Source organism: Pleurodeles waltl, chromosome 11 (assembly GCF_031143425.1).
Source record: "Pleurodeles waltl isolate 20211129_DDA chromosome 11, aPleWal1.hap1.20221129, whole genome shotgun sequence".
Classification (NCBI taxonomy): domain Eukaryota; kingdom Metazoa; phylum Chordata; class Amphibia; order Caudata; family Salamandridae; genus Pleurodeles; species Pleurodeles waltl.
The window spans coordinates 932,679,997-932,706,391 of NC_090450.1; the positions used below are offsets into that span (position 1 = coordinate 932,679,997).

General features: G+C 43.9%; 1 protein-coding gene across 11 annotated transcripts in view; it reads right to left on the reverse strand.

Annotated features, from left to right (window-relative positions):
- NCOR2 (nuclear receptor corepressor 2) overlaps positions 1-26,395 on the reverse strand; it is a 1,084,598-nt gene that overhangs the window by 388,355 nt on the left and 669,848 nt on the right. For 9 of the 11 annotated variants that reach the window (XM_069215023.1, XM_069215022.1, XM_069215028.1 and 6 more), the window contains one exon: positions 4,551-4,678. In XM_069215023.1, coding sequence (XP_069071124.1) covers positions 4,551-4,678 — 128 coding nt within the window. The remainder of the gene's footprint in view (positions 1-4,550; positions 4,679-26,395) is intronic. The other 2 variants (XM_069215021.1, XM_069215031.1) reach the window with 1 other exon arrangement.

A 26,395-nucleotide genomic window follows, 5' to 3' on the forward strand; every position in this document is an offset into this window, starting at 1 on the left:
CAAAAATGTATTGATATGTGTAACTATTATTATTGCGTATTAAAAGCATCGATTTGTTTGCTAATCTTGTAAAGTGGTGAACAGTCGCTTCGCTAATTTCAAAGATGTTAATCAATGCTAGTATCCTTGAATTTGTTAATTTTTAGGGGAGAGGATATTTTTATATGAACAAACAGTGGACTGGTCCAAGCTCCTGTTGGGAGTGAGAGCTCATCTGTGAAAGTGAATACAGATTGTCTCATATTCTATTACATCACCGGATGCAATTTTAATTGTATGATTAGTGTTGTCAGTTTCTGTTGGAAATACCCTTACTTCAGACCAGATGTGTATTCAAATTATATTGCTTCCTCATCAGACTGCATGTGGTGTTCACAGCTCTGACTACCGATGGCAATCACTCTATAAAGAACATGCTCTCCCTGTTGTCTAATTTTTAATACTTCAACGTCATTTAGTGCCGACCAGGAAGTCCATGTGTTTAGTACAGGGAACATATTCAGAATCTATTCACTCTTTGGTCCACCTGGAAATCTGCAAGCGTTTGTCTAGTACAGTGTTTCCCAAACTGTGGGTTACAACCCACTGGTGGATCTGGGCTGATTTGTGGCGGGTCACGCAAGTCAGAGCAATACAAAAAGAGGCCTTTAAATTCTGTGTTAGCTAGTCACATGTGTCAGCGATTCAAAGATCAAATGTTCGCTGCTTTATTCATTTAATATGGGTATTGGTGTTTTCTTTCTCTCACTGCAAAGTGACCGGGGTTGAAATACATTTTATGCAATCCTGAAGTGTGCTGGAAACACATTTTAATAGGTTCAAAACAAATCAAGACACTTGCTTGATGATGCACAAATGAGAAGTATTCACAATAACCCAATTTTCACACAATCAATTGTGTGCTATATAGTTTTATCAGTAAACCTCTATGTCTGAGCAAAGGTAGTGGCCATTTCAAAGGGAATATATGCTGTCTGTAAATGACAACGCACTACCATAAGATGCTTTGGTTAGATTCAAACATTATCCTCTCCTGTCCATTAAGGGTAGGAGGGTAGCGGAAGTTTGTTGTTCTAAAAAGATGGTTATTGTTATAAAACGTTTGGGATGCTCTGGTCTGGCAGGAGGCCTGTCACTTCCAGTAGGTGGTCACTGCACCCTTTAATCTAGAAGTTGGTCTGTGTTTTCTTTGGTCTAATACATCACCTGTCTGCTCTTTAGTCTAGTAAGATGGTCTGAGCACCTTGGTCTAGTAGGTCAACTAAGTGTCCTTTGGTCTAGTGGGAGGTCTGCACACTATTCAGTCTAGGAGGTGTTTTTTTAGGTTCTTTGGTCTGGAAGGTCATATCTGTGCTTGCTGGCCTATTAGGGGTCTGTGTAATCTTGAGTTACTCTAGTAGGTGCTTTGTAAGTTCTTTGGTCTAGCAGGTCATCTGAGCTTTCCTTGGGCACGTAGGTCATCTGTGCGTTCTTTCGTCCAGTCAGTGGTTTTGGGATTCTTCTGTCTAGTAGGTCATCCATGTGCTTTTTAGATTTCTAGGTGGTCTGTGAGTTCTTTGCATTTGTAGGAGGTAGGAGGCTTAGTTGCATCGTAATTTTAGAATCTGCCAGAGTTCCGACTTCAGAAATGCTGCCCAGGACTCAGTTCTCTAGGCCAATTCTAAAGAGGAGAAGGTTGCATCCATGACTGAGGTCCTTTACTTTTACCAGCTAGTCTCTTTCGTTCTACCAATGACTTCCCACAGAGGTTTGCTCCAGTTCAGCTACTGGTCTCTCACTGTGCTCCACTTTGTAACCCAACGGAGGCTGGTAATTATCAGTGAAATCTCTGATTTAATTTTACCTGATATTTTGTTGTCTCGAAAGTGGTCTTTCAGAGTTTTTTTCTGCAAAGAGTTCCCAGCATCCCAGACTTTGGATTTCATGAGATATTAAGTAGTGTGAGGTGACAGTTAGGTGTTGGGGGATTTTTTTGCAGTTATATACTTAGGGATCACAACTATTCCTTTCTTTTTATCTTTGGTTGGATTTTGGTGCCACACCTGCATGTCACGGTACAAGGTGACAGAAGTTTTGACTGTATTTTTGATGCAGAAATTTTGAATGCTCGAGGATGCTGGGAATATAATGCATCTGGAACTTAATGCACAGAAGATGTGCACCAGCAGGGAATTCTGAGCAGCAGCGGATCCTGCTGGTCCGTTTCCAAACAAGAACTGCCACAATCAGTTCTGTTTGATTGTTATCCACAAATACCTCGTGGAATGCCAGCCTCAGTAATCCGCAACAATGGCTTCCATTATCAGGCAGACTGGCTGTTACTTTGGCAATTTTTCATCCGGCCGCTGAAGAGATTGCGGTAAACTGCAGTAACATACCTGGGTTCTTAATGCATACAGCGTGCGGTCTTCCAGTGAATTTTGATGGCTCTGCATCAAAGTGGTAACTGGTATTAGTGGTGGCCAGTTTTTTGTTAATTCCTTTGCTTTTCACCTCTAGACCTTCTTTCTCAGAGCATATTTGCATGTCCTACTTCTTTGCATTAAACAGTTTTCTTCATTTCTATTAATACTCAAGATTGTGAAAAGTTGTATCTTGCAGGTTATTAATTGTGCATCTTAAGAGAGTCTTAAAACCAAATCTTCAAGTTCAGTTTATTCGTCTCTTGCTGTGTGGTACAATGAACCCGCGGTGCTCTGCGCTTCTGATGTCCACTGTTCATTCAACCATCCCGGGGACTTCAATTTGAATTGCATTAGAGTACTTTTCTCCTGAACGCCATCCAGTCAGAAACGTTCCTCTCACTTTTTCTACCTCTGTGATTCCATTGCATTTTCACTCCTTGTATTTCACCACAATTCAGAACTGGCCACCAACGTCTGGGAGGCATACGTGAGCGAGGTCCTCATTAACATGGCAGCCAAGGTAGCATATGACGTATTCTGGTGGTCGCACTAGGGGTTTCATCGAAGCTCGCTAGGGCACTGTCATCCTCAGTCCATCCCATTTGGCCTAAGAGGCATTGGGGCAGCGACCACCCACAGACGCATGATCAGACCCATCCCCAGTAGCGACTGATAATGCTGTGCACACACTCGCCTGAGGTAAGCGCTATAGTCTTCCAGTGCATCTGAGTTTAACTCACACTTGCTTCCACCAAGATTTCTGCAAGGCACTTGCTTGCTTACACAGGGACAACCAGGAAAAACTAAAGGCACGTGGGGAGCATTATGGAACGCCAGATAAGCGCTCATTTGGTGTTATTCCATTGACCGAGCAGGATCGCATGAAACTCCATTTCTGAGATCAAAAGGTCCTACCGCACCTAAAATTTCAGATGTTTAATTTGATAGACCACAGAGAAAGAGGCAGGTTCACAAAGAAGAGAGGCCATTTGTAGGTCGAGCATAGCAGCGTGCATGCTCTGCTTTATCGACGTGTCGGTATGTATCTGGGTGTTTTAACAACGCCCACCTCAGACCCAACACTATCACTCGTTCATGGGCTTGCCCTTCAAAAATCCTTTGATGACATTGGTAAATGGTTTACGTTTGTCCTTCCTCGGGGAGGTTTTGTTACTGCCTTTGCCATCGCCCCTATTACATGGCTAATTGCACTTTTTCCGATAAGTTTGACTGTGAGCGAGCTACTTTTTAGGGTCGAGCCTGCGTTGCATGCGCTCGCGCATGCGTTTCGCAGCGAGACGCTTTTGTATTTAGAAAAGGGCTCGGAGCCCTGTCAACTTCACTTCAGTGTTTTTTTATTGGTTGGTGGGCTTCTCTGCTTGCTTTCATTAGTCGAAGGCACGCATTTGTCATGCCTTTTCCGGTGGCTAGCCCTCATCCAGCGCAGCGACCAAGTACAGAAAACATGCGAGGCTCGCTGTTTTCCATCGGGCTCGTGGACTTTTTTTTCTCTAATTTACGAGCCCGATCTCGGTTGGCAGAAGTCGAGCGCTTTACGTACTTGATTTCACTTTTTCGGGTTATATACATAAATGCACTTTTGCCAGATAGGTGAAAAGTCGGGTTAGGAGTTTACATTGCGATCAGCTCTAATATGAGCAAACGCGAGACCCGATGCATTGTAAATGCTTGTTCCTTTTGTGTCTCTCCTTATCACTGATGCTCATGGCGGCCGTGGCGCTGTGAATCAGCTCGCTTGTGTGAAACTGTTCTACTTTTGATTTTCAGGTTATGTGGCAAGTAAAGTTCGGTTGGGAGTTTACAATGCTAATAGCTCTAACTCGAGCAAATGCAAGACCCATTGCATTGCAATTGCTTGTTAAAGGCTGCAAGCTAAGCAAGTTTAATTTGTCAGTCACGTCTCTTGGAGCTATGTAGACAAAGTAAAAGGTTGAGCAGTATTTGAAAAATTCAAATGCAACTTTCAATTGGCACAAATATTCAAACCAGCGAGAAAATCAATTATTGGAAGAGACCATCTAGGGCAGATCTGCAAAAGGACCCAGAAGGTCCCCATCACCAGCCGCAGGTCAGAAAAGCGTCAATTCCTGGAAGTCAGGCGCGCGTACCCTCGCGGACACTTACTTGCTCAGCTCTTCCTTGTCATTTTCAGGCTCTGGCTTCTCTTCCTCCTGCTCAGCTTCCTTCTCCTTTTCTTTCTCCTTCTCATCCTTTTCCTCCTGTGCGCTGCGCGGCATCTGCTGCTGTTGCTGCTGGTAAAAGCAAAAACAGAACAACACTATGAAGCAATATTTAAACAGAGTAAAGCACACTTTAAAAAATACTGCTCTTAAGCCTCTCAATGGGATACTCTAAAACCAGAGCGAACTTTCAACAGCAGGTCACTCTGCCCTCACGGTCTGTCTCAAGATAGTACCATTTTTCAGACTCTGGCCTGCTGCTATTTTGCATTTGCAACAATTGTTTTTTTTTAAGTTGCAAAATTGTGTAAGTGAAACTAAAAAGCAGTGGGAGAACCTGCACCCTACCCACTTGGGTAGAACAGACTGAAGGTCAAAATGATAACCGATCACATGATACAGCTCACTCCCACGACCAGTTCCAATCAGGAGGTTGGAAGGAGGACAGCAGAACTGGAAGTCTGTCCTCTTAGTAACTGCGCATGTGTTATTTAATGGTGAATTATTGCAGCAAAATGAAGGTTTTTTTTATCTGCAATTTTTCTATTTCTTTCCATCAAATTTTAGACATGCCACCACCTGCAGGAATTGCCTTTTTGTGTTTTTTTTTTTTTTTAGATATACAACAAAGAAATGCCAACTTGCTCTTCAGAGGTATCTGTTATTTTATCGATGACTTCTTCCTGTAGCACTGGTCACACAGTCCAAAGCTCTTTCATCACCCACCCTTCTAATTTTAGATTTCTGTCACCGCCTCCATAAATCGATAGCACTAACACAAGTATAAAAAGCTTCAAACACCTTATTTTTATCTAGTCCTCTCAACTAGTATCACAGCTTCATTTCTATATATTGCCTTCCCTTGTGCAGTTCGTGCTCTCAATATTTAGGCCATGCAGTGAAAGTATATGCGTCGCAATAAAACATGTTATTTGTGAAATGTGGAGGCACAGTCACCTATTTATCACTACAGAGTAAAGGATTCCATCTTATCACCACAGTATAGAATAACTTTAGAAACTGATGCATTCTGCATTACAGATTCCATGTTTCTATCAGTTTACAGAAGACAACTGCTCACAACGCCTAGTTCACATTATTGTATCCCACTGTATGGAATTAATCCCTTGGGCTCTGGTTCGGTTACACATCTTGGTTTATAACTTCTTAACATGAAAACGCCGCATGGGAACAGATGGAACTTAAGACACTTGTGGCCTTGCACTTCCCGTGCCCAAAGATGTAATAAATACCATATTCCACCATTTGCACATACATATATGGTTTAAGTTAAAGTTTCTGCTCCCATTCGGGTATGGATGGTAAACACAGAGTGAACTGAGCTAAGATGTCATCCGTGGAGCCTACATGGCGCATGGCCCCTTAAGCTTTGTTTATATGGAAATGCAAAAAATGGGGTGGGGGATGGAGAAAACCCACCCCACCCTCCACAAGGGGGGATAAAAAAAAAATGAAGCCGGCGGAACCGACCTTCTGGCTCTGCCAGGATTCCTTTTGCACAAAGCTCTTTACAGTAGATGGTACCATTTGATGGGCATCTTTCTGAAATAAACGGATGCTTTTATATGGCCCAAGCTGCTGTTATTTTTTGTTCAGGGCTGGTTTTGTTTGCAAGCTAAGTTTGGTGAAAGAAGAGAATGAGGTATGACTCGTAAAAAAAGGTTTGAGCCGCTGAACGCTTCTATTGGTTTACCAACTTGTCAATCATTTGGATTGACCGGTATCTGACTTAGAGATTACTGCAGTGTTTTTCAAGGTGAGCAGGACCATGCAGTGTCCCAAGACTGCTACATTAAGCCACGGCATGGCAGAAACTTGCAAACTGTCACCCTAATGGAAGAACATATAATTGTAAAGCCTTCCATCCTGCTGCTGAGGGCTATAGCAAGCCCCTGAGCCTATAACGAGAGCGCGGGTCTTTAACAACTGGTATAGCCTAAGGCAGAAGGGAAATAGGGCTATTAGAAAATTCCACCCACAGAATGTTCTAAATTAAAAAAAAAGGAGAAACATGAAGGGCTCCGGGCTTTTACCAGCCATTATAAGGCCAGAGCTACTCCACTGTCTTCAATGGAGCTCTCAACTTTCCAATGTTCTAATTATACTTACACTTTTATACAGATCTTATGGTGTTAATTACTCAAATGAGTACAATATCTCAGCAGCTGCAATGTAGGACCTTGCTCCTCTGAATGTGGATTGACTGTGTGAGGGTGCACAGAAGATTAAAGCACCAGCCGAAAACGCTCAACTTTTCATCTTTCTGTACATATTCTGTCCCTATCTACGGTCACACGGAGTCTCAAGTTCTTTTCCCCACCAGAAATTTTAGGTTCCCTTGCTGTATTGGACAAAGCTCCTGTCAGCTACATTTCTAGCTACCCTGCCCTTGATACAAGAACCTGAGGCTACGATTTAATATTTGAAACAAAGACAAGCATTGGAAACTTGTCTCACTCAAATATTCCCTCTTAGTGGCAACTCGTACTGTTTTCGCAACTAGAATTTTAAAAGAGGTTGGCAACATCATTCCTGGGCTGCTTGTGTTCCAGTTCAGGGAAGACCTGGCTTGGCAGTTCGGACTGGATTGTTCCCGCTGGAGTAGGATCAAGACTGATTTGCATGTGGCTGGGTCCAAACGAAGGTGGTATGATGAGCAAAAGAACAATGGGTTGGACTGCTGCACTAAGTGATTTGAAAGCTTTCCTCCCCATCACCTTTTGTGTGTTTGATGTAACACTGTTAAAGGCCAAGGGTATGCCCACACGTGGACCCATTGCTCATTGTGCCACTGGAACCACTGTGTACCCAATTGAAATAGCCCAGATTGACCAAACCTGATCTTGGGTTGCTTGTGTTCTGGTTCAGAAAGGACCAGGTCTGACAGTTCGGGCAGGACTGTTCCAACTGGAGCAGGGAAAACAATGAATTACATTTGGCTGGGTCCAAACTGTTGTGGCTTGGGGGGCAAAAACAGTGAGTTGGAACGCTACCCTGAGCGATTGCCAGGGGTTAGACTACTTGCAAGCATTCTCCTATCACCTTTTGTGTGTTTGACATCTTTATTCACCACCACAACTGGAAGAGGTTCGGTTCTTGCACTTTAAATATTTCCAAAGAAGTCCACATCCAGGTTGTCAACAAAATTATTTTAAAACATTTAAAAGCTGTTTTCACTTGCTTTAACACTCAATACGTCAGCAAAATGCAATTTACTGATTTTTTCTACTGCAAAATCCATTCTAAGCTTAAACGTTCTACTTTTTAGGTTTCGCCCAGGCAGCGCTTGTGCTGTCTCTTCGAGACATGTTGTATTTAGTCTATGGGCTTTCAATACGCCCAGTGCTTTTGGCTGGCTATTTGGCCTGCCTTTCGAAATTCCTCTGCTCTGGTTGGTGAATAATCTACATCTGTCCCTTCTTTGGGTGCTTTGTCTCTCCCATGGATTTCACTCATTGATCCTTTTTGTTGGCCATCTCTGGCCATTGGTTGCCTTCTCGCTCACACTCCCTCCCTCACGTCATTGCTGCCGTCCTTCCTGCGCCGCTGCTTGTTTTGAAAGGGAGTTTCTTTGCACTGCCCTCAGGGGAGTGTATTTCTTTTTCTGCCATTCTCAGACACAAGGACTTAATAAACAGGTAATTCACGTGTGCCTCTTGTGTAGCTTCAATTAATCGCCTCGATCCACAGAGAGCCTCAATCCTCGCGCTGCCTGTGGCTCTCGCTGCCACCTTCACATTCAGCTTTCATGCCAGAGAGTTTTAATCGCCACATTAACGCCTCACTTGCTGAAAACCGTGACTTGAACAAACTACTCTTTCCTCTCCTTTATTTGTTCCCCTGTGAAATAGATCCAAAAAAGAAAAACACTTTTGCTGCAAATGTTGCCTTTTTCTGACATTTTTCTATTCCAAAGTGCAGACTAGGGATGGAGAGAAAAAAAGCAGGTAGGGAATACTAACAATAAATAAAAAATTAAAAAATAAAGCAAGACAGATTGGTTGCAAAGTGGCCAGATTGGTTTTATTCACACCCACACATATTAGTGCCACTTTACAGAGTTTGCCAGTAAAGCCCTTCTTTCGTTTTCTCGAGCATAGTTTTCATTTTGTGCTGCAGATGGAGGAAGATGGTAAATGGAAGTGATTTAGTTATATGTAGGGCCAATAGAATTATCTGTCAGAAAGGACCAAATTATGCAGCAGGGCCAGTGCTTAATTTGTGCTTGATGTTTCCGATGCGGAGTACTGGCACTTATTTTTTAGGGCCGGGGCTTATTCTTCTGCCTCAAGCATTTGCTGCGAGCAAAAGACACACATTGGAAAGACGGATGAAGGGAAAAACTAAAAATCGTCACAAAGGGAAAAGGTAGAAAGTTGCAAGAGTGAGCTGAAGGGGCAGGGAGTGGCTTTATATGTATTGAAGATGCCGGAGATGGCTACATATTACACCGTCTGAGTATTCCGTGTTCACACATTTAATTGCAGCAGCCGCGTGTTTAAGAGGAGGGCTTTGAGCACCGGCACATTTTTATTTACAAATTAAGCACTGAGCAGGGCTGACCAATTTCTGTCCAGTTATGCATCTACAACTCCAATAGTTCTACCTCAAGCAAATACGAGAACGATTGCATTGCAAAAGCTTGTTTCAATATGTAAACGTAAAATGCTTGAAGTTTCTCAAGTAAGTTTGATGTGTGTGTGAATTCCTGCACATTCCCACAGCCTTAGATTTCATCTTATATAATTAGTAAGTCATGTTACCCTAATCAGAAAGACAATAATTAAGACCTGATTGCATGGAACGAGTTTTGGAAATTTGTCCTTTTATTTGTAGACTGAGGAGCACTAATTACAATCCTGTTTTCATTTTTGCTGGAAAATGCAGTCTGAAACGCAAAGCCACAAAAGCCTGCGGGCAAGTAAATTGGGGATCACAGTTGGGATCGATTACCGTGTCCACTGAAGGGAAAGGTTTGCTATGTGAATAGTAGAATCACAGGGCTAAGACGACATTTTCCCCTTAGTTTTCCTAAAAGAAAACCAGCGGTGCCACAAGGCTTTAGATCTCCCATGCCTGAATCTTTCACGGACTCCACTCTGTACAGCGAGTCACTTCTCTCTGCTTTGTAAATACCTTGAGCTTAAAAAATGGCCAAGGTCACAGGCTGAGACAGCTTTACTGGGATTCGAACCTGGGGCAGGAAAGTTGCTGTAGCAAGAGCTCAGACTGCTGAGCTGTAATGCCATAAATCGGCACTAGACGAGCCTAGATGCATTCCAACTGGTCCAGTACATGGCTGTAGACCCCAGGTGCTCCTGCATGACTACCCCGTTCTCTTCAATGCGCTAGTGAAACACATCTCTGCGTCACTCCCAAAGCCCTACCCCCGAAAACAGTTTACGTTACCAGCTTTCAAACTTACTGCAAACACAGCGAACAGTGCCCCACCTGGACCAAAAAAGTCATGACCCAAACTATGTAAAAACAGAAATTGACACAATCTGGTGAGCGATCTGTCATGAAACTCACTTTCAACCACCATCCAGACAGCACATCACCTTCTAGGTTTCAGGAAAGCAGCCAAGACCAAGATTTCCAAGCCTCGCAACTAGTTACCCGCTGCTTCCACTCATCGCACCGGGCACACCAGCGTCATGCTCGCCACACGCATCAGCTGCTTCTCTTTCCCCTAACCCTACAGACCACTTCTGCAATCTGCAACATCAGACACCACATGCAACCAGCCATCCTAGCAGCTAGGCTCAACCCTCTCCCCGACAGACAACCTATGGTTCTACTGCTACAGGAAACCCCAGTCACCACATACAACTGGCCTCACAAGCTTCAGCACCAGAGAACCTGTGCAGCACCACAGAACATTCATGATTTAAGACTCAACACTAGATTAATGGTATGTGGCAAATGAAATAAAACTTTTTGTTGTTCCCAAACCACAATTAAAAAAAAAAAAATGGTTGGGGCTACAGACAGGTGAAGTTTACATTTTCTTTCCTTGCGTGGAATTGCGTTCACGGTTTGTATCTATGTATGTGAGTACAAGCGCTGTCTGGAAAGCACTTGGCACGTATGTTGCATAAACAAGAAAGCATAGCCTTCACACAAACTTCAGGCAAAATACCGGCAGCAGACGGATTTAAGTAAAAAAAAAGGTCTCTCGACCACGGTATATTTTCTGCTCCCCCTAAGCAGCAGGCAAAAATTAGGCAGAGGTTAGACCACAAAATATATTAACAAAGAAAAAAAATTGCGGACCTTTGAGACGACAGAAATCCTCATTTTTTTGTAAACAAATTTTAAACACTGCAGGCGAGAATATGAGATCAGCTCGACAATTACTAAAATGCTCCTCCCCCTTTGGGTAAAGGGCATTGTCCAGACACATGGAGGTGTGCGGGGCAATGTATGCGCAGTGGCGAGGCGCCTCTTTAGCAGACACAATATGCAAGACACAAAACACTTGAACGAAGTTAAACATTTCTACGACCCTTGGGCAACTCTTCTCCAATAAATCCTAACAAAATTCATTTTCAGTAATATTTCTGTCACTATATGGGAAACGGAAATAACTGGCAGGAACAATAAGGGTGCGCTGACGATTTCTGGAAGAAGCCACGACTTTTGCTTTTATTACCTCTATTTTTTTTTTTACTGTCCTGCAATACATAACATTGCAGACATTACAATTATGGTCAGTTGTACCTTATAAGAGCATATTCTGCAACAGAAACAGAAGAAAAAAAAAATCACTTGGATTTCCGGTACACCTGTGATGGGGTTGAGCTAGTCAAGAGTGATTTTTGGCAGGGTCTCGCGCTCTTTGTCCATAACTTTATGACCCCCCCCCCCCCCCCGCCCCCCAAGTGGGACACATCCAGCACTTTAAAGATACTTAGTGAAATGTTGAGCCTGAGCACCTTTCAGAAGGCGATATTGTCATGTGTTTTTTGTTTGCAAAACCCACAGTGTTAAGAAAGTGACTGAGCTTTCCAGACCTTCAAGTATATGAACTATTGGAAAAACTGCAAGGTGCCAAAACTGTAAGTGACACGCGGCGGCAGCTTTGCAGGACTCGGGGCCTGTTTCCGGTCTCCGACCGCGTGCCTGTCATCTGGTAACAAACACGTGCCTGTGGGACCAACACGCGCGCTCTTTACACATCCTGACAGGCATTGACGAGCTAGCCTAGGTTTTCCGGTTTCCCCGTTTTGTGCATGAGTAGGTCATCCAGTTCAGATTTATCGTTGCATTTGCATGCAGTCCTAATTTTTTGAAGGCATGAGCAGGACTACAAATTCCAGAATGCAAAGAAACAACCCTGGATTAAGACGAATTACCCACTCACGTAACTGGGAAGTTTGAGAGCTCTGGTACTTCGAGGAGTGATCGTTTAGGCTGCCCCAGGATTAAACAATGTTTAAGCATTTGATTTCAGGGGGAGCAGAGCACAGCAGCCAGGCCCTTGTTCAGGAAAACACCTTGCTTTCCAACACACCTACTGTTTGAAGCAACAGTACTCTGGCCTAAATGTGGTCGTACATCCTACATATTTTAAAGGAACGGCGTCCAACCTAGGTCCGGGAGGGCTGAACCCTTGCCAGACTTTCAGTGTAACTGCTCAGCATAAATTCAACGTATATCACCTGTGGAAGTTGCCAGAAAATTAGAATACCCGCCCACTTTGAACCAAAGCTCTGATAGAACCATGCAAGTGAGCCTGACTCTCTTTAGAGGACCTTCCTTCTCCCTTCCTTCCATTGGCTATTCTAACCATCCATCCATTCACCCACCCATCATCTTTGCATGGATCCATTCATGCATTCCATCAACCCCTACTGACACGAGATGACTTACCCATTCATCATTAAATCCTTTTATTCATCAATTGATCATTTTGTCCATTCATCCTCTCCAATTTCCTTTTACTCTGCCATCATTTCACCCGCACATCGTCTCAGATTTCCATTTACTCTGCCATTCTTTTCACTCACCAATCATCATCAAAAAATACTTTATTTGATTGTATCTCACAATCAAAAAAGCAGCTAAAATACACAAGATTGCACCAATCGACAGCCACATAGCATAAATAAGATAAAGTAAATCAAGACATACAACAATTAATACCATATGATAAAATTCACTGCAAAAACTAAATACAGTTATTCTTCTAAAAAACAGTATAAGATCAATAAAAGCAAATATTTGGAGAACAATAAACTATTATCCTAGCTAAAAACATTTTAAGATGGAAGGCCTCCTCAATTTTGCCAAGAGATATGATCTGGCCTTCATTACTGCGCACAGATATACAGGTAGACCATTACAGATTTTGATCGATGGAAGAGATAACAAATAAATAAAGGCAGGATGACACTGTTTAAAATGCAGAGATTTTAAGAGCGGAATCACAAACACTTTCCTTAAATCAGAGTAAAATGTGCAGAAGAAAACTATATGCATTGTACTTTGGTCTGACACTGAGTCACAAGGACATTTTTCCAAGACTGGGCTCCAGTCAGTCGTGGTAAGCGGAAAACTGACAAGTCGATGAAATGTCTCTAGTCTTAGGCGTGTGAGGACATATCGATGCCTCGGGTTCAATACATATTTTAAATATGGTTCCATGCCATCTGATTGCTGCAACAGAAGAGTCCTCCTGATGCTAGATTTCTTTGACTCAGTAGCCCACCTCAGGTCAGCCAGGTGGGTAAGGCAGATATTTTTCAGGTCTTTCCTGGAAAGTGTTTCCATTTTTTCTGGTATAAAGTAAAACTCAGGATGGCCCAGGTCCGTAAAAAATTCTTTATATAATCCAGCCATGGGATTTGCCACGAATGACTTAGTGATTGAGCCCTGAAGCCGCATTGTAGGTCCGTTAGTGTATTATTAGCTTGCGTCAATTCCCGACAATACGTCCTGCAATCTTTGCGAGGGTGTCGAGCAGTGGAATTGGCCTGTAACATGCTGGATTTTGACGGTCACCTTTTTTAAATATTGGGACAATAATGGACTCTGCCCAGGTCGGGATAAAGGCTGTGGCGCAACAGGCTCATAAGACCTGTGTCAATAATTGGCCCCAAAGTGAAACATTAGACTTATAGATATCAATTGGTACTCCGTCTGGGCCTGGTGCTTTCCCACTCTTGCTAGCGCTGATGGCGTCGATTACCTTGTTTAAACTGAATGGTGGAGTGATAGATACAAATTCCCATAGAGTGGACTTTCAGCCTGTGACTAAGTGTTTTTGAGGAGTATATTTTGGAAAAATAGGTACCCCACTCCTCTTCCATGATGGCTATTTCGATACTTGGTGACGATCCATCACCCAGGAGAGGGGAGTTCCCTATCTTCCATAATTTGGCATTGTTGTTCTGGAGGCTTGCATTATAGAGGGTATGCCACGCCTCATCTTTTAATTTTTTTTTCCTGGTTTTATGGCCTTTTTATACTCGTGTCTGAGAGTGGTGATCTTGTGCTTGTCAGGGTTTTGTCTATGTAGATGCTGTTTAAGTCTCTTATGGGCCTGTGTACATTCAGTATCAAACCACCCTTTGTTTCCCCGTGGTCTAGATTTGTCTGTGCTTACTATAAGAGACTGTTTGATTCCCGTGGTAATTACTGTGAATGCTTTAATACACTCCTGTGGACTAATGTTGTCTGAGAGGCAGGTTTCAATCTCATTAGCATAATCATTCAACAGTTGTTCCATACAACCTATTGGTTCAATCTGTGACCAACGAATAGAATACGCATTCCTTGAGCCCAACTGAATGTTCGCTACCTTGTCTACTACTCCCTTGTGTTTGTTTATGGCTTGAGGCAATGCAAGGCATAAGCTTTTAGGATAGTGATCGCTAAGCGCAATATCATGGATTTTGTATTCAGATGTGCAAAAAACGAGATTATTAGATATCAATATAAAATCAATTACAGTATTTGCACATCTACCGTTAAATGTAGGTTTAAGCTGTGAATTACTATCATTTAAACCATTACAGAAAAAGAGATTGAATTTGAATAGTGCGTCATTCAACAAATTGCCATGATAGTTGTGAGTGAAATGAAATAGGTCGTCGTTTTCACCTATACCAAGGGAACAAACTTTCTCATCTGTTTGGGAGCACAGGTGGGTGTTAAAATCGCCCCCCCACACGATAAAGGTCTCTTTATGTGATGAATTACATGCATGATCCAGATCGTCCTGCAGTTGCCTGAGTGTATGTGAGATTTTTTGGTAGGGGGGCGTTATTATAGAAGTTGATAATCACTAGGTGCGCTCCATTTTTTTATTCGCATAGTGGCAATTGGTAAAACGTATTAGAAATTAGGCTAGTCACCTTTTTTGAATCATACTTATTGGAGATAAATGTGCACAGTCCACCTTTCGCCCTGCCCCGTAAACAAGGGATTGCGGGGGTGTGGAATGTCCTGAAACCATTTATATGAATGGGATCTACGGACCAAGTCTCCTGTAAACACACAGAAGAAAAGGATCTAATGAATTCTAACCAATCCTCGTTCTCAATTTTGTTACGCAGACCTGCCACGCTCCAGAGTAGGAGTTTGTCTCCCGATGTAATTGGGCCCAAACCCGGAGGATCGTGTTGCCCTACTTTCCTTGTTAGTGTGGAGATATTAGTCTCCATCTCAATGTGAAGTGTGGATATTGGTATGGGAGTGGCCAGATAGGCAGGAACTCCGCCTACTGATGTTTCGTCAATGAAATCCTGTCAAGCTCTTTTTTCCTTTACCGTCATTTCGTCCCCTTTGCTCCCCACCAGGCCGTCACCGCCCTTCAATAGATCAGGAGCAGTATTCATCGATATAGACCTCATCCTGTCTGCAACCTGATCTATTGTCAGTCAATCAGCTTCCTCCAAAGAGAGGGCATGAAATCTATTCTTAGTAGGCACCATATAATTTCTTTCAAGTCTACTTTGTTGATTTGAAGGGTCTGTGCTGAGTTGGTCATGCCTCCCATTAAAATTATTTAAGCAAAAGCCTAAGGGGAGCAGTGAAATACCATGGTTAGAGATCTGTCGCAGGCTTAAGTTTCTCAAAATGTCCTCAACCAGTTTTGGGGTTTTAAACGAAAGTACCACACAGTCACCTCTTAGTGTTTTATCGCTCCTGCCCACCCATTTAACCCTCCTGACCATTTTAATATCTTCAAAAAGTATATCTGTCATGCCAGGTTTCATCCGGGTCACTCACCAATCAATCCATCCATCCACCCACCGATCCATCTTTTCAGATTTCCATTTATCCTGCTATCCTTCGACCTGCCCACCAAGCTATCCATCCTCCCAAATTTCCATTTAATCTGCCATCCTTTCACTCACCCATCCACCCTTCCTTTCACCCACTCATCAGCCATCCTTTCCCTTACCCATTATCCTTTCACGCACCAAACCTTTCACCCGTTTATCCATCCATTCAACCACTCATCTTTCCATCCATCCTACAGCTAAGCCCAACGCACTTGAAAACGGCACTCCCCAAGCAGCACCTTTATTAACCAAGCATTGGCAAAGCCAATAGGTCTCACCTTTAGAACCCCTTCACCTTTGCCACCGTTTTTACCAATTCTGCTAAGAGTGCGGGTGGGGGTGAGCAACAAACAGGACACGTGTGTGGAAGGAATCACTACACCTATATCAAGATGGCGTAACACATTAACATACCAGTGTTTCTACACAGGTGAAATGGTTGTGTGCGACATGAATTCAGTCAGTCAGTCACCCAACTTGTCTATTTCACATTAAAGGGAACTGGGGTGAAATATATCTCAATCCTAGAGATTAAGGAGAAGCAGTCCATCCTCCATGATAAAGGTTCATTCAGTCACTGAGTACAGAATTCACTCCAGAGATCCTCAACAGCCCTTTTATGTAATGTTAGGCTATCAGCATTTATATAGTGCCTGCTACCATTGGTATGGCATAAAGCGCTTTCACTTTTTCATATGGACTGGCATTACCATCAATCATCTGTGTTTGGTTTAGTATGGTTGTTAGTAGTCGTGCAAAATAATTTCATTACACTGGCCTACCGCATGTAATTTTGAGTTACGCTTGTTATATGAACTTCCCAAAAAAATATGCTACTACTCCATCTTGCTTAGCTATGTGCCGTTTGTGGCAAAAATGTGTTTGTGTGAGGAAGGAGCAACGTTTGTAGCCCTTGTGTTTTTTGCACTTAAAAAAAAAAAAGTATGAAATACATCCTTGCACCCAAAATGGACACAAGTACGCATTTGGCGCTAAAGTCCAGCTCCAAATACCAATTTGACATTGCACATAATTACACATATTTTCAGGTCATTCTTCTGAAATTTCGCATAGTTAAGCATAAGCAAAATAAATTCATTTGACACCCCAAGTTATTAGCTTGTTCATGGTTAACAGAGATTTGCAAGGTGCCTTGTTTAGTAATGGCTCCTCCCTGCTTCATGCTCTCGAGCTAAAATAGAATACTTCACGTGTGTCTCAATCCCAGGCATCTCTCTCTGCAACAGCCTACCCCAGGTTTCTCTCGCTAGACGTATTAAACTAAAACAAAAATGTTAAACTTCAAAACAAAGTGATTTTGCATTTTTATATTTAAATTTCACATACCAGATCAAAACATGAATTCAGAAGGTGAGGCAGTGATGTTGTGTGGCTTTTTCAAATCTTTAAACAAAGCTGTGGTTTGCCTAAATCGATTTTGCAGTCATGGTGTTGAAAATGCAAAGATGCTATAACATCTCTGGCAGAGGGCCTGGAATTCTGCTCATCTGTTTATTTTTAAGCACGAGATACTTTCTAAATCAGACAATGCGCCCAGACCAGCCAGCCATGTGTCAACAGTTATTTTTCCATTACTTCCATTCCTGCAAGATCTTTCCCTCTTCCAAGCCAGTGGGTTCTGTTTTGCTAGCTTTCCCCCTCTGAATTCCCTTATTAAAGTTAACTTGGTTGCATTTCAGGAAGCGCTCATGTGTAATCCGCACCATCTAGGAATCGAGCTGCCTTACTAACATCCAGGCATGTGTTTTCCATTAGTTTCCATTCTTATTTTTTGTGTCTGGCTTGGGACCGCAACTGTTCACGTGACGTATTGCTATCAATTCTTTAGACGATTCTTAAATTGGACTTTAGCCCCACCCAGAAGCATATTATTTTCACTTCCTGCTATTGGCTACTTGGTGTATTTATTATTCAGCCTTGTAGGAAGAGCTTCCAGTATTATGCAATAGGGACTATTTTACATCTGAAAATTACAACCAATCACACTATCAAATTCAAATCTGTGTATCCTTTTTTGCAGAAAGCAATCCTTTTTTTGCTCTTTTTTTTAGGCTGAAACATTGTTCAAATGCTTGTTATCGCATCTGTTGGCACATTAAAACCAGACCAATTTGCCCTGCCTGTGGTTGTATTTAGGCTTTTGACAGGCCCGGACCTCGCTCCGTGGAGCAGGGGGACTTGTAGGACATGTTCTGTGTAACAGAGCATCGTGAACATGCAGTGTTACACACAGTGCAGCACGGAATGGGCTCAAGGTGAAGCAGGAGCACAGAAACCAGAAGCTAAATAAATGTCGCCAGTGGTGTTTTTGTTTCCCAGCTATAGGACCTATTGGTGTCACCCTAATTTGAATCTGAATTTATTAAGCGAGATGTTACTTAATTAAGAGCCAGAAGCAAGAATAGCACGTACGCTATTTATAAAGGGAAGTTATCTGCCAAAAATCACTGCCCAACGTACTGTTGCGAAAGTAAAATACCCCTCACATCTATTATTACGTACGCAATGCCGCTGAAAAAATACCACCAACAGTAAACTGTTCACATGGGAGAAAACATTAACACGAGTTTGGACAGCACAAAGTTAATTTTTTAAAACATATTTTTATCACATGTGCAAAATCCGAGGCACAAGTACACAAAAAACGTTTTTTTCTGTGGACACGTGTGATTTACTGAACTTTCAGAAACAAGCTACCTACTAACAGAAGAACACATTAAGAAACAAGTACTGGCAAAGACAAAAGGTCTTGCATATGCAAGAGATACTACTGGCCAGGCCAAACAGTTTTAGGTATGTTGTTAACCAGCGTGGCTGCTGTTCAGCATAGCTAAAAGTTAGTGGCATAGAGGAGAGTGGCCTGGAGTGGCATAGGCGGAATGATGAAGAGTGGAGTACAGTGTTGTAGAGTGGAGTAGAAGAGAGTGCAGTGGCATAGAATGGTGCAAAGCAGAGTAGTACAGAATGGTGTGGAGTAGAGTATAGTGCAATAGTGCAGTGGGGTAGAGAGGAGTAGTGAGAGAGGTGTAGAGCACTGGCAGAGTGCATTGATGCAGAGTACAGTGCAGTGGTTAAGAGTAGAGTGGCGTAGAGTACAGTGGCGCAGAGTGGACTGGTGTAGAGTACATTGTTTAAGAGTGGAGTAAAGTGGCATACAGTGGTACAGGGTAGAATGCAGCTGCATGGAGTGTGAGAGTGTATTGGCACAGAGTAAAGTCATATAGAGTGCAGCGGCAGAGTGCAGAGTAGATTAGAGTGGCGTAAAGTGGTTTGTTGTCAAGTGCAGAGGTATATAGAGGAGTGTTACACAGTAAAGTGCATTGGTGTAAAATGTATTGGCGCAGAGTGCAGTGGTGTAGAAAAGAGTGGCAAAGAGTGCATTGGCATAGTCTAGAGTGGTACAGGGTAGAGTAGAGAGACGTAGCATGAAGTGGCATAGAGTGCAGTGGCAGAGAGTGGGGCATTATACAGTTCAGTGGTGTGGAGGGGTGCACAGTAGAGTGGAGGGGTGCACTGCTGAGTGACGTGTCGTACAGTGGAGTATTCATGGTGTGGTACCACCCTGCCATTACAGACAACTCATTAAAATTACCATTACATTTGCACAGACATACAGTTTTATTAGTATAACTATATAGTGCACAGAAAATTAATGTGTGGAAATTGCATCTTCTAGTGTATTTGTTTCCAAGATACTTTAGAAATAAAAGTAAAAAATGTGCTTCATTTGTGTTCCTAATTCTGCTATACATAGACATTTCATTTAACTACTGTCGTGTGCTAGAAAAAAAACCTTTCCTACCCCAGAATCCAGCAAGATTGTCACATAAATCCTTTCAATTTGAAGTCAAAGAAAGAAAAGTAAACAAGCGCCCTCGGAAGACAGAGCCTGACATTTGACCTCTGTCTTTGAATGCACAGCAAATGAGAAGAGATAAGAGCAAGATTTACAGGCCTGTTTACAGAAAGGGAGCACTCAGAAGGATACCGTAGAAAAGGTTTTGACAAGGAAAGGTATGGACTCAAGGTGGACAGCCAAAAACGAATAAAGCCAGCAAATGGAAAGCATGAAGACGTGAGTAAGAAACCACAAAGACAATGGTGAGCAATGGGCAGAATGCATCCCTAGATCAGCTTTCTGAAAGTTCCCAAGAGTTCTTTAGCAAACCTGACAGCCGAGCTGTCTGGTAGGCTGCGACCTAAAAACAGAGTCTTAAAAAGCTCTGACAGGATCATGCGAAGCAGGTGGCTTCACGGTCCATACCTTTGGATGGGGAAAGCGTTAGGTGCAAGAACACAGCAGGAACAGGGATGTGAAACTTATGAACCACCATGAAAAAAGCTCTGCATTAAACTACAGGAACAGTGACTAATTCCGCCACTCGTTGGCAGAAGTACCAAGCTGAAATGGGAAAACGCCAGAACAAGAGCATAGGTTTGTAAATATGGCCCATAATGAGTGCCCGGAAGTAGACCCTTTTGTCATGTGTCAAAGCTAGGATGATGGCCCCTTACTTCATATTTCGAGAGCTACAACACACACAGCAGACCGCATCTCCTTTTCTTTACGTGGTTATTAAATCATGAGTCAGTGTTTTATTTAAAGGTGATCTCAAAATTCTTTTTTTGCTTGTGTCCCACTTTCATTCAGGCATATGCATGGTTCATTTTCCAAGCCAGCAAATGAAACAACATGCTCACAAAAAATGTTTCTTTTGCGTGGAGTCTATTGTTATCCATGTAATACCTCTACACTCAAAGCCTGAAATTGTGTGATGTTATCGCATACAAGTACTTCCATAAAGAGGGGTAAGGCAGCAATCTTTGGGTACCACCCTGAAATGGTGCAAAGTAACAGCAAAATACTCGAAAAATATTTTTCCCATGAACGGGGAGCAATCCAGGCACATACCAGCATTTTTCCTTGGGAATCCCCACACTGCTCCAAGCCACAGAGGAGGCTTGTTGTGTGACGGATGGACTGACTCAAGGCTCACTGGCTCTGACAAGTTACACAGAAACTTAAGATCTATCAGCCTTTCAGAAGTTAAACAACTCTTTCATGGGGCTCAAAAGGATCAAGTGGCTAGTGATGATAGCTAGAAACAAGCTTTTACAATGCAATAGGTTTCGCATTTGCTTGAGTTGGAGCTTTTGGCATTGTAAATGCATAACTGGACTTTTTGTGCAACATAATTTGGTCCTCTCTTCCACATAATTCTAGTGGTCCTGCATATAACTAAAGGGCTAGCAGACCTACTGGAATATTATTTCATACAATGCTCTTAAAACCCAAACTACTCCCAGCTTTAAAAAAAAAAAAGTTTGAGCTATAAGAGAGCCTAAAAAAAGACTGAAGGGTGTGAGGGGTTATTATTTTGTGGTCACACTACCCTAGAGTCAGGACCCGCAGATGATCTAGCCAGAAAGAGCATGCTGTGGTGAATGTTTTGAAGGTGGTCCCATTGCCCTAGGACCACCACAGGCTGAGTTATGCGCTAAAATGTTTTCTAAAAGGAATGCCCTGCAAAGCAATTTAGGGCAAGTTTCCGAGTGCCATGAATATTGTAGTATATGACTGTAATGCTTAGAACAGCCCCTAGACAGCACAATAAAAAATACCATTCATAAGAAACATGATCATGTAACCATATAGTTGGTCCACTAGATGGCATAACCACATGAAAACAGAATGGCACAAAGTAATGCAGTGTAACCATACATTTAGCCCCTAGGATGTGTAGTGCATTACACGTTTTCAGGGCTAGCAGGCCTACCGCAATGATATTACAAACAAGGCCATTAAAACACAAACTACTCCCAGCTGTAAAACAAAAGTTCCAACCATGAGAGAACTCAAAAATACACTGAATGGTGGGGAGGGTTATTATTTTGGGACCCCACTAACCTAGTGGGAACCCAGAGACGAGTAGATAGAAAGAGCACCTCTTGTTGGACATTTTGAAGGTGGTTCCATTGTCCTAGGACCCCCACAGGCTCAGTTATGAGCAAAAATGTTTTGTAAAAGGAATGCCCGCAAAGCATTATGGGATGAGTTTCCTTAAGTGCAGTAAATATTGTGGTACTGGTTCTCCCGCTGTGCTGGGAGAGACGCTTTGATGATTTCTGTGTTTCCTTACTAAAGCATTTACCAATTACAAGGGTTTTTCGAAAACCTTTGAGCATGAAGGTGGGAGACAAAAGTAAAATTGAAATGACTCCGATTAGGTAACAGAGTGAACAATGTGATGAGTGCTCCAATACCGCTGATCGAGTTTGCGCTCTGTGAAACTTCAAAGCGCCATGGCCGCCATGGAGCACTCAGGGGAAAGACAAAAGAAAAAAGTAGCTGGCCCTCGCTATCGATTTAAAAAGGGCAGTCTGTAAAGCTTAAAGAGCCTCAAGGCGGGACAAATGTAAAGCATTTACAAAGGACATCATGGGATTTTTGAAAGGCAAGCCCAGGAACGAATGAAAGTGATGGGCATGGTTAAAGCCTACAGAATAGATTATAACAGGGTGAAAAGATAAGTAACAGTTGCTTGGTGTTTGGCTAAGAGTATTTCAGCTGGAACTCAAGTCAGAGCAGGTATTTGTTTGCGGTATTATTACTTACACACAAAAAAACGACACAACAATGAAATTCAATCAATCAATCAGCTTTTATAAAGAGCAACTACTCACCCTGGTGGTCTCAAGGCACAGGTGGTGGATCTGGCCTCATTCAAAGAGCCATGTTTTGAGGTTCTTCCTAAAGATGGTGAGAGATGAGCTTTGTCTGAGGTGTGTGGGCAGGTTGTTCCAGCTCTTAGCTGCGAGGTATGCGAAAGATTATCCTCCAGGGGTGGTTTTCGGATGCGTGGGATGGTAGCTAGCGCCTGCTGGGCGGAGCGGCGGGGTCTGGTGGGTTTATGGAAAGAGACGTGATGGTTCAGGTAGGCCAGTCTGATGTTATGAAGGGCGTTGTAGGTGTGGGTGAGTAGTTTGAAGTTGATTTGCTTCTGTAATAGGAGCCAATGGAGAGTCCTCAGGTTTTGGGAGATGTGTTCTTGGTGGAAGAGGTTCAGGACGAGTCTGGCGTGGCGTTTTGGATGAGTTGTAGTTTTCTGATGTTCTTTGTTGTGGTGCCTGCATAGAGTGCATTAATGTAGTTGAGCTTGCTAGTGACAAAGGCGTGGGTGATTATACTGCAGCAGTCAACCGTGATCCATTTGATGATTTTGTGGAGTTGGCAGAGGGTGTTCCAGCAGGAAGAAGTGACTGCATTTACCTGTCGGGTCACTGATAGGGAAGAGTCGAGAATGATTCCTGGGTTGTGGGCATGGTCTGTCGTAGTAGGTGGTGCGCTGAGCAATGTGGGCAACCAGGAGTTGTCCCAGGCTGAGGTGGAGTTTTCTGAAGATGAAGAGTTCGGTCTTGTCTGAGTTGAGCTTGAGTCAGCTCTCCCTCATCCAGGCGGCGAAAGCTTCCATCCCGCTGTGAAAGCTCCTCTTAGATTTGTCCAGGTTTTCAGAGATGGATATGATGAGTTGTGTCTCATCGGCGTATGACACAATGTTCATTTTGTGGTCTCTGACAATGGCTGCAAGCAGGGCCATGTATATGTTGAAGAGTGTTGGGCTCAGAGAGGCTCCCTGAGGGACTCCACAGCTGACTTCTATTGGTTTGAATATGAAGGGTGGGAGCCCGACTGTGTTCTTCCGGTGAGGAAAGAGTGGATCCATTGCAAGGCCTTTCCACGGATTCCTGCGCCGCAGAGTCTGGTCCAAAAGGTGCTGTGGGAGGCTGTGTCGAAGGCTGCTGAGAGATCGAGGAGTATGAGTGCTGCGGTAAGTCTAAGGTCAAGGAGTGTGCAGATGTTAGCGGTGGCAGCGAGAAGAGCTGTCTCCGTGCTGTGGTTCCTGCAGAATCCAGACAGTATCCAAAGAGTTGTTGTCCTCAAGGAATTGTCGCAGCTGCAAGTTTATGGCTTTTTCCAGTACTTGGCTGGGTAGGGTAGCAGCAAGATGGGTCTGAAATACTTGAGCTCTGATGGGTCAGCTGTGGGTTTCTTCAGGAGGGGGCAGACTGCGGCGTGTTTCCAATCTTCGGGGAAGGTAGCTGTTGTGATGGAGAAGTTCAGCTTCTTGTAGAGTTCGGGGGCAATGGATGCACTGGCTCTGTTGGAGATGTGTTGAGGACAGGGGTCTGTTGGAGATTCAAAGTGAATGCTGTTCATGATAATTTCAGTCTCTTCTGTGGTGAGGGTGGACCAACTGTGGATGGTTTAGGTGGGTTCTGGGGAGCTGGGTCAGTCACAGGTTGTGACGCTTGTTGGTGGCTTTGGAGGGAGGATTGGTGAATTTGTTGATTACCATGAAGAGTTCTCTCATGTTGTGCAGAGAGGTATTGATGCGTTCATGGAGTGCAGCTTTTTTTGCGCTCTTGATGCGTTGGTGATGGGTGGCGATGGTGGCTCTGAAGGAGGCGAGGTCTTTGCTAGTTTTGCTGTTTCCCCAGTTCTTCTCTAGGCGCCTGCAGGTGCGGTGAACCAGCTGGCTTTTTTGGGATCAGAGGGGGGCTAAGGATTTGGCGTATTTGGGGATCCAGGAGTTGAGGTTGCGTGCTGTGGCACTGGCGTTGTTGGTGAGGGGCGGGGGTGATTTGGTGAGGGTCGTGGTGAATTTCTCATCAGTGATTCCGTTCCATTTCCTGTGGGGGCCTTTGGGGGGCCTGGAGACGGCTGTTGGGTGCAGTGATGGCTAAGTGTATGCACTGATGGTCGGTCTAGTCCGGGCTAGAGGTATTCTTGATGGTGAACCGGTTGCTTGAGGTATAAATGGGGTCTAATGTGTGTCCTGCGGCGTGTGTGGGCGCGGTGATCAGTTGTCGGAGGCCGAGGGGGGCAAGATTGTTGAGTAGGGAAGCGGTGTTTCGGTCGTTGCGGTCCTCCAGGTGGACATTCAAAAGTCATTGGACGCCAGGGCGTGGGGGTTGGTGATGTCAACAATGGCGTTGATGAGGGCTGGGGGGGTGGGGGGAGGCGGTCTGTAGAACAGGGTGCCATGGAGGGAGGAGTTGTGAGTGGTGTGGATCAGGAAGTGTAGTTGTTCCATTGTGGTGCAGTGTTTCTCCGTGTTGACTATTATGCGGAGTGAGGAATTGTGTATGATGGCCAGTAGTCCGCCTGGATGGGAGAGTCGGTCCTTCCTTAGGAAGTTGTAGCCGTCCGGGATTGCGATGGCGATGTTTGGTCCAGATGTAGGGTTAGTCCAGGTCTCGGTTAGGAAGGCGCTGTCTGGATGGGTGGAGTCGATCAGGTCTCAGAATTCGGTGGTGTGCTTAGGCAGGGAGCATATGCTCAGAAGGAGGAAGTTGATGAGGCTGTGGCGGACGTCAGTGGTTTCAGGTTCGGGGTGTTCCAGTTGTCTGCTGTGGCTGAAACTGTGGTTGCAGTTCCAGCAGGAAAAAGGCCTGTGGGAGCCCTTAGGAGATGCGGTTCAGAGGCGCTGAGACGTCCAGGGTTAAGGCAGTGGAGGGTCAAAAAGGTGGGTAACCAAAGAGTGGCTTGTCAGAGATTCAGGGTTCCTGGCACTGGGCGCGAACAAGCTTGCCTTTGGTGCACCAGTGGCACGCCCACTGCGAGCAGCTGCCATTAACAAAGGAAGGGAGTTGAGGGGTCTGGTCAGCTGGTCGGGAGGGGCGAGCGGCAGGGGCAGCAGTGGTGCGGGAGGGAGAGGGAAAACAGAAGAGACAGAAAAGAAGAGAGGAGCCAGAAAAAAGGAAAGAAATAGAAAAACGAAGTGAAAGCAGAGGTAAAGCTAGAAGCATAAAGGCAGGAGTAGAGAGAGACAGAGATACTTACTTGTGGGTGGCCACCAGGGATGAGGCGCAGCCAGAAGCCTGCGGATGGAGGAGGGCTTTGAACCGAGAGTCAGGCAGACCCTCACTTTGTTCCCTAAGATTAAGTTAGCAGCAGCAGGAGGAGCTGGGGAGGGCAACAGACGCTGGCCAGGAGGTCAGTGCAGTCGACATTCAACCTTATCATACTTTATATTCTCTATTAAGACCGAACATAGTTGTTTGGGAGGTCCCAACGAAGACCTTCTTTACTTAAAAGGTGGAGGTGAACGCAACATTTCCTCACACCATATGGCTCCTCCCCTGTCCGATGGGGGAGCAGCACAGAGTGGAGGAGTAGCCTGATGATGTCATAGAAGAGGAAGGAACACAGCATAGCAGCCAAGTGAGACCAGCAAACGCACACTGGCTAATATGTAAAGCAAAACAAGGGGCAAGCATCATGTGTACGACACTAAACTAAACTGTCAGCACAGCGTTGATGGGATTTGGAATGCTGGAATGGATTGGTAGGAAAGTTGAAGAAGTTAAATTTTAGACAGGGCGGACATTTTGTTCCAGAGGTCCGAGAGTGCATCAAAACACTGATGACATTCCACAACCCTGAAGCATC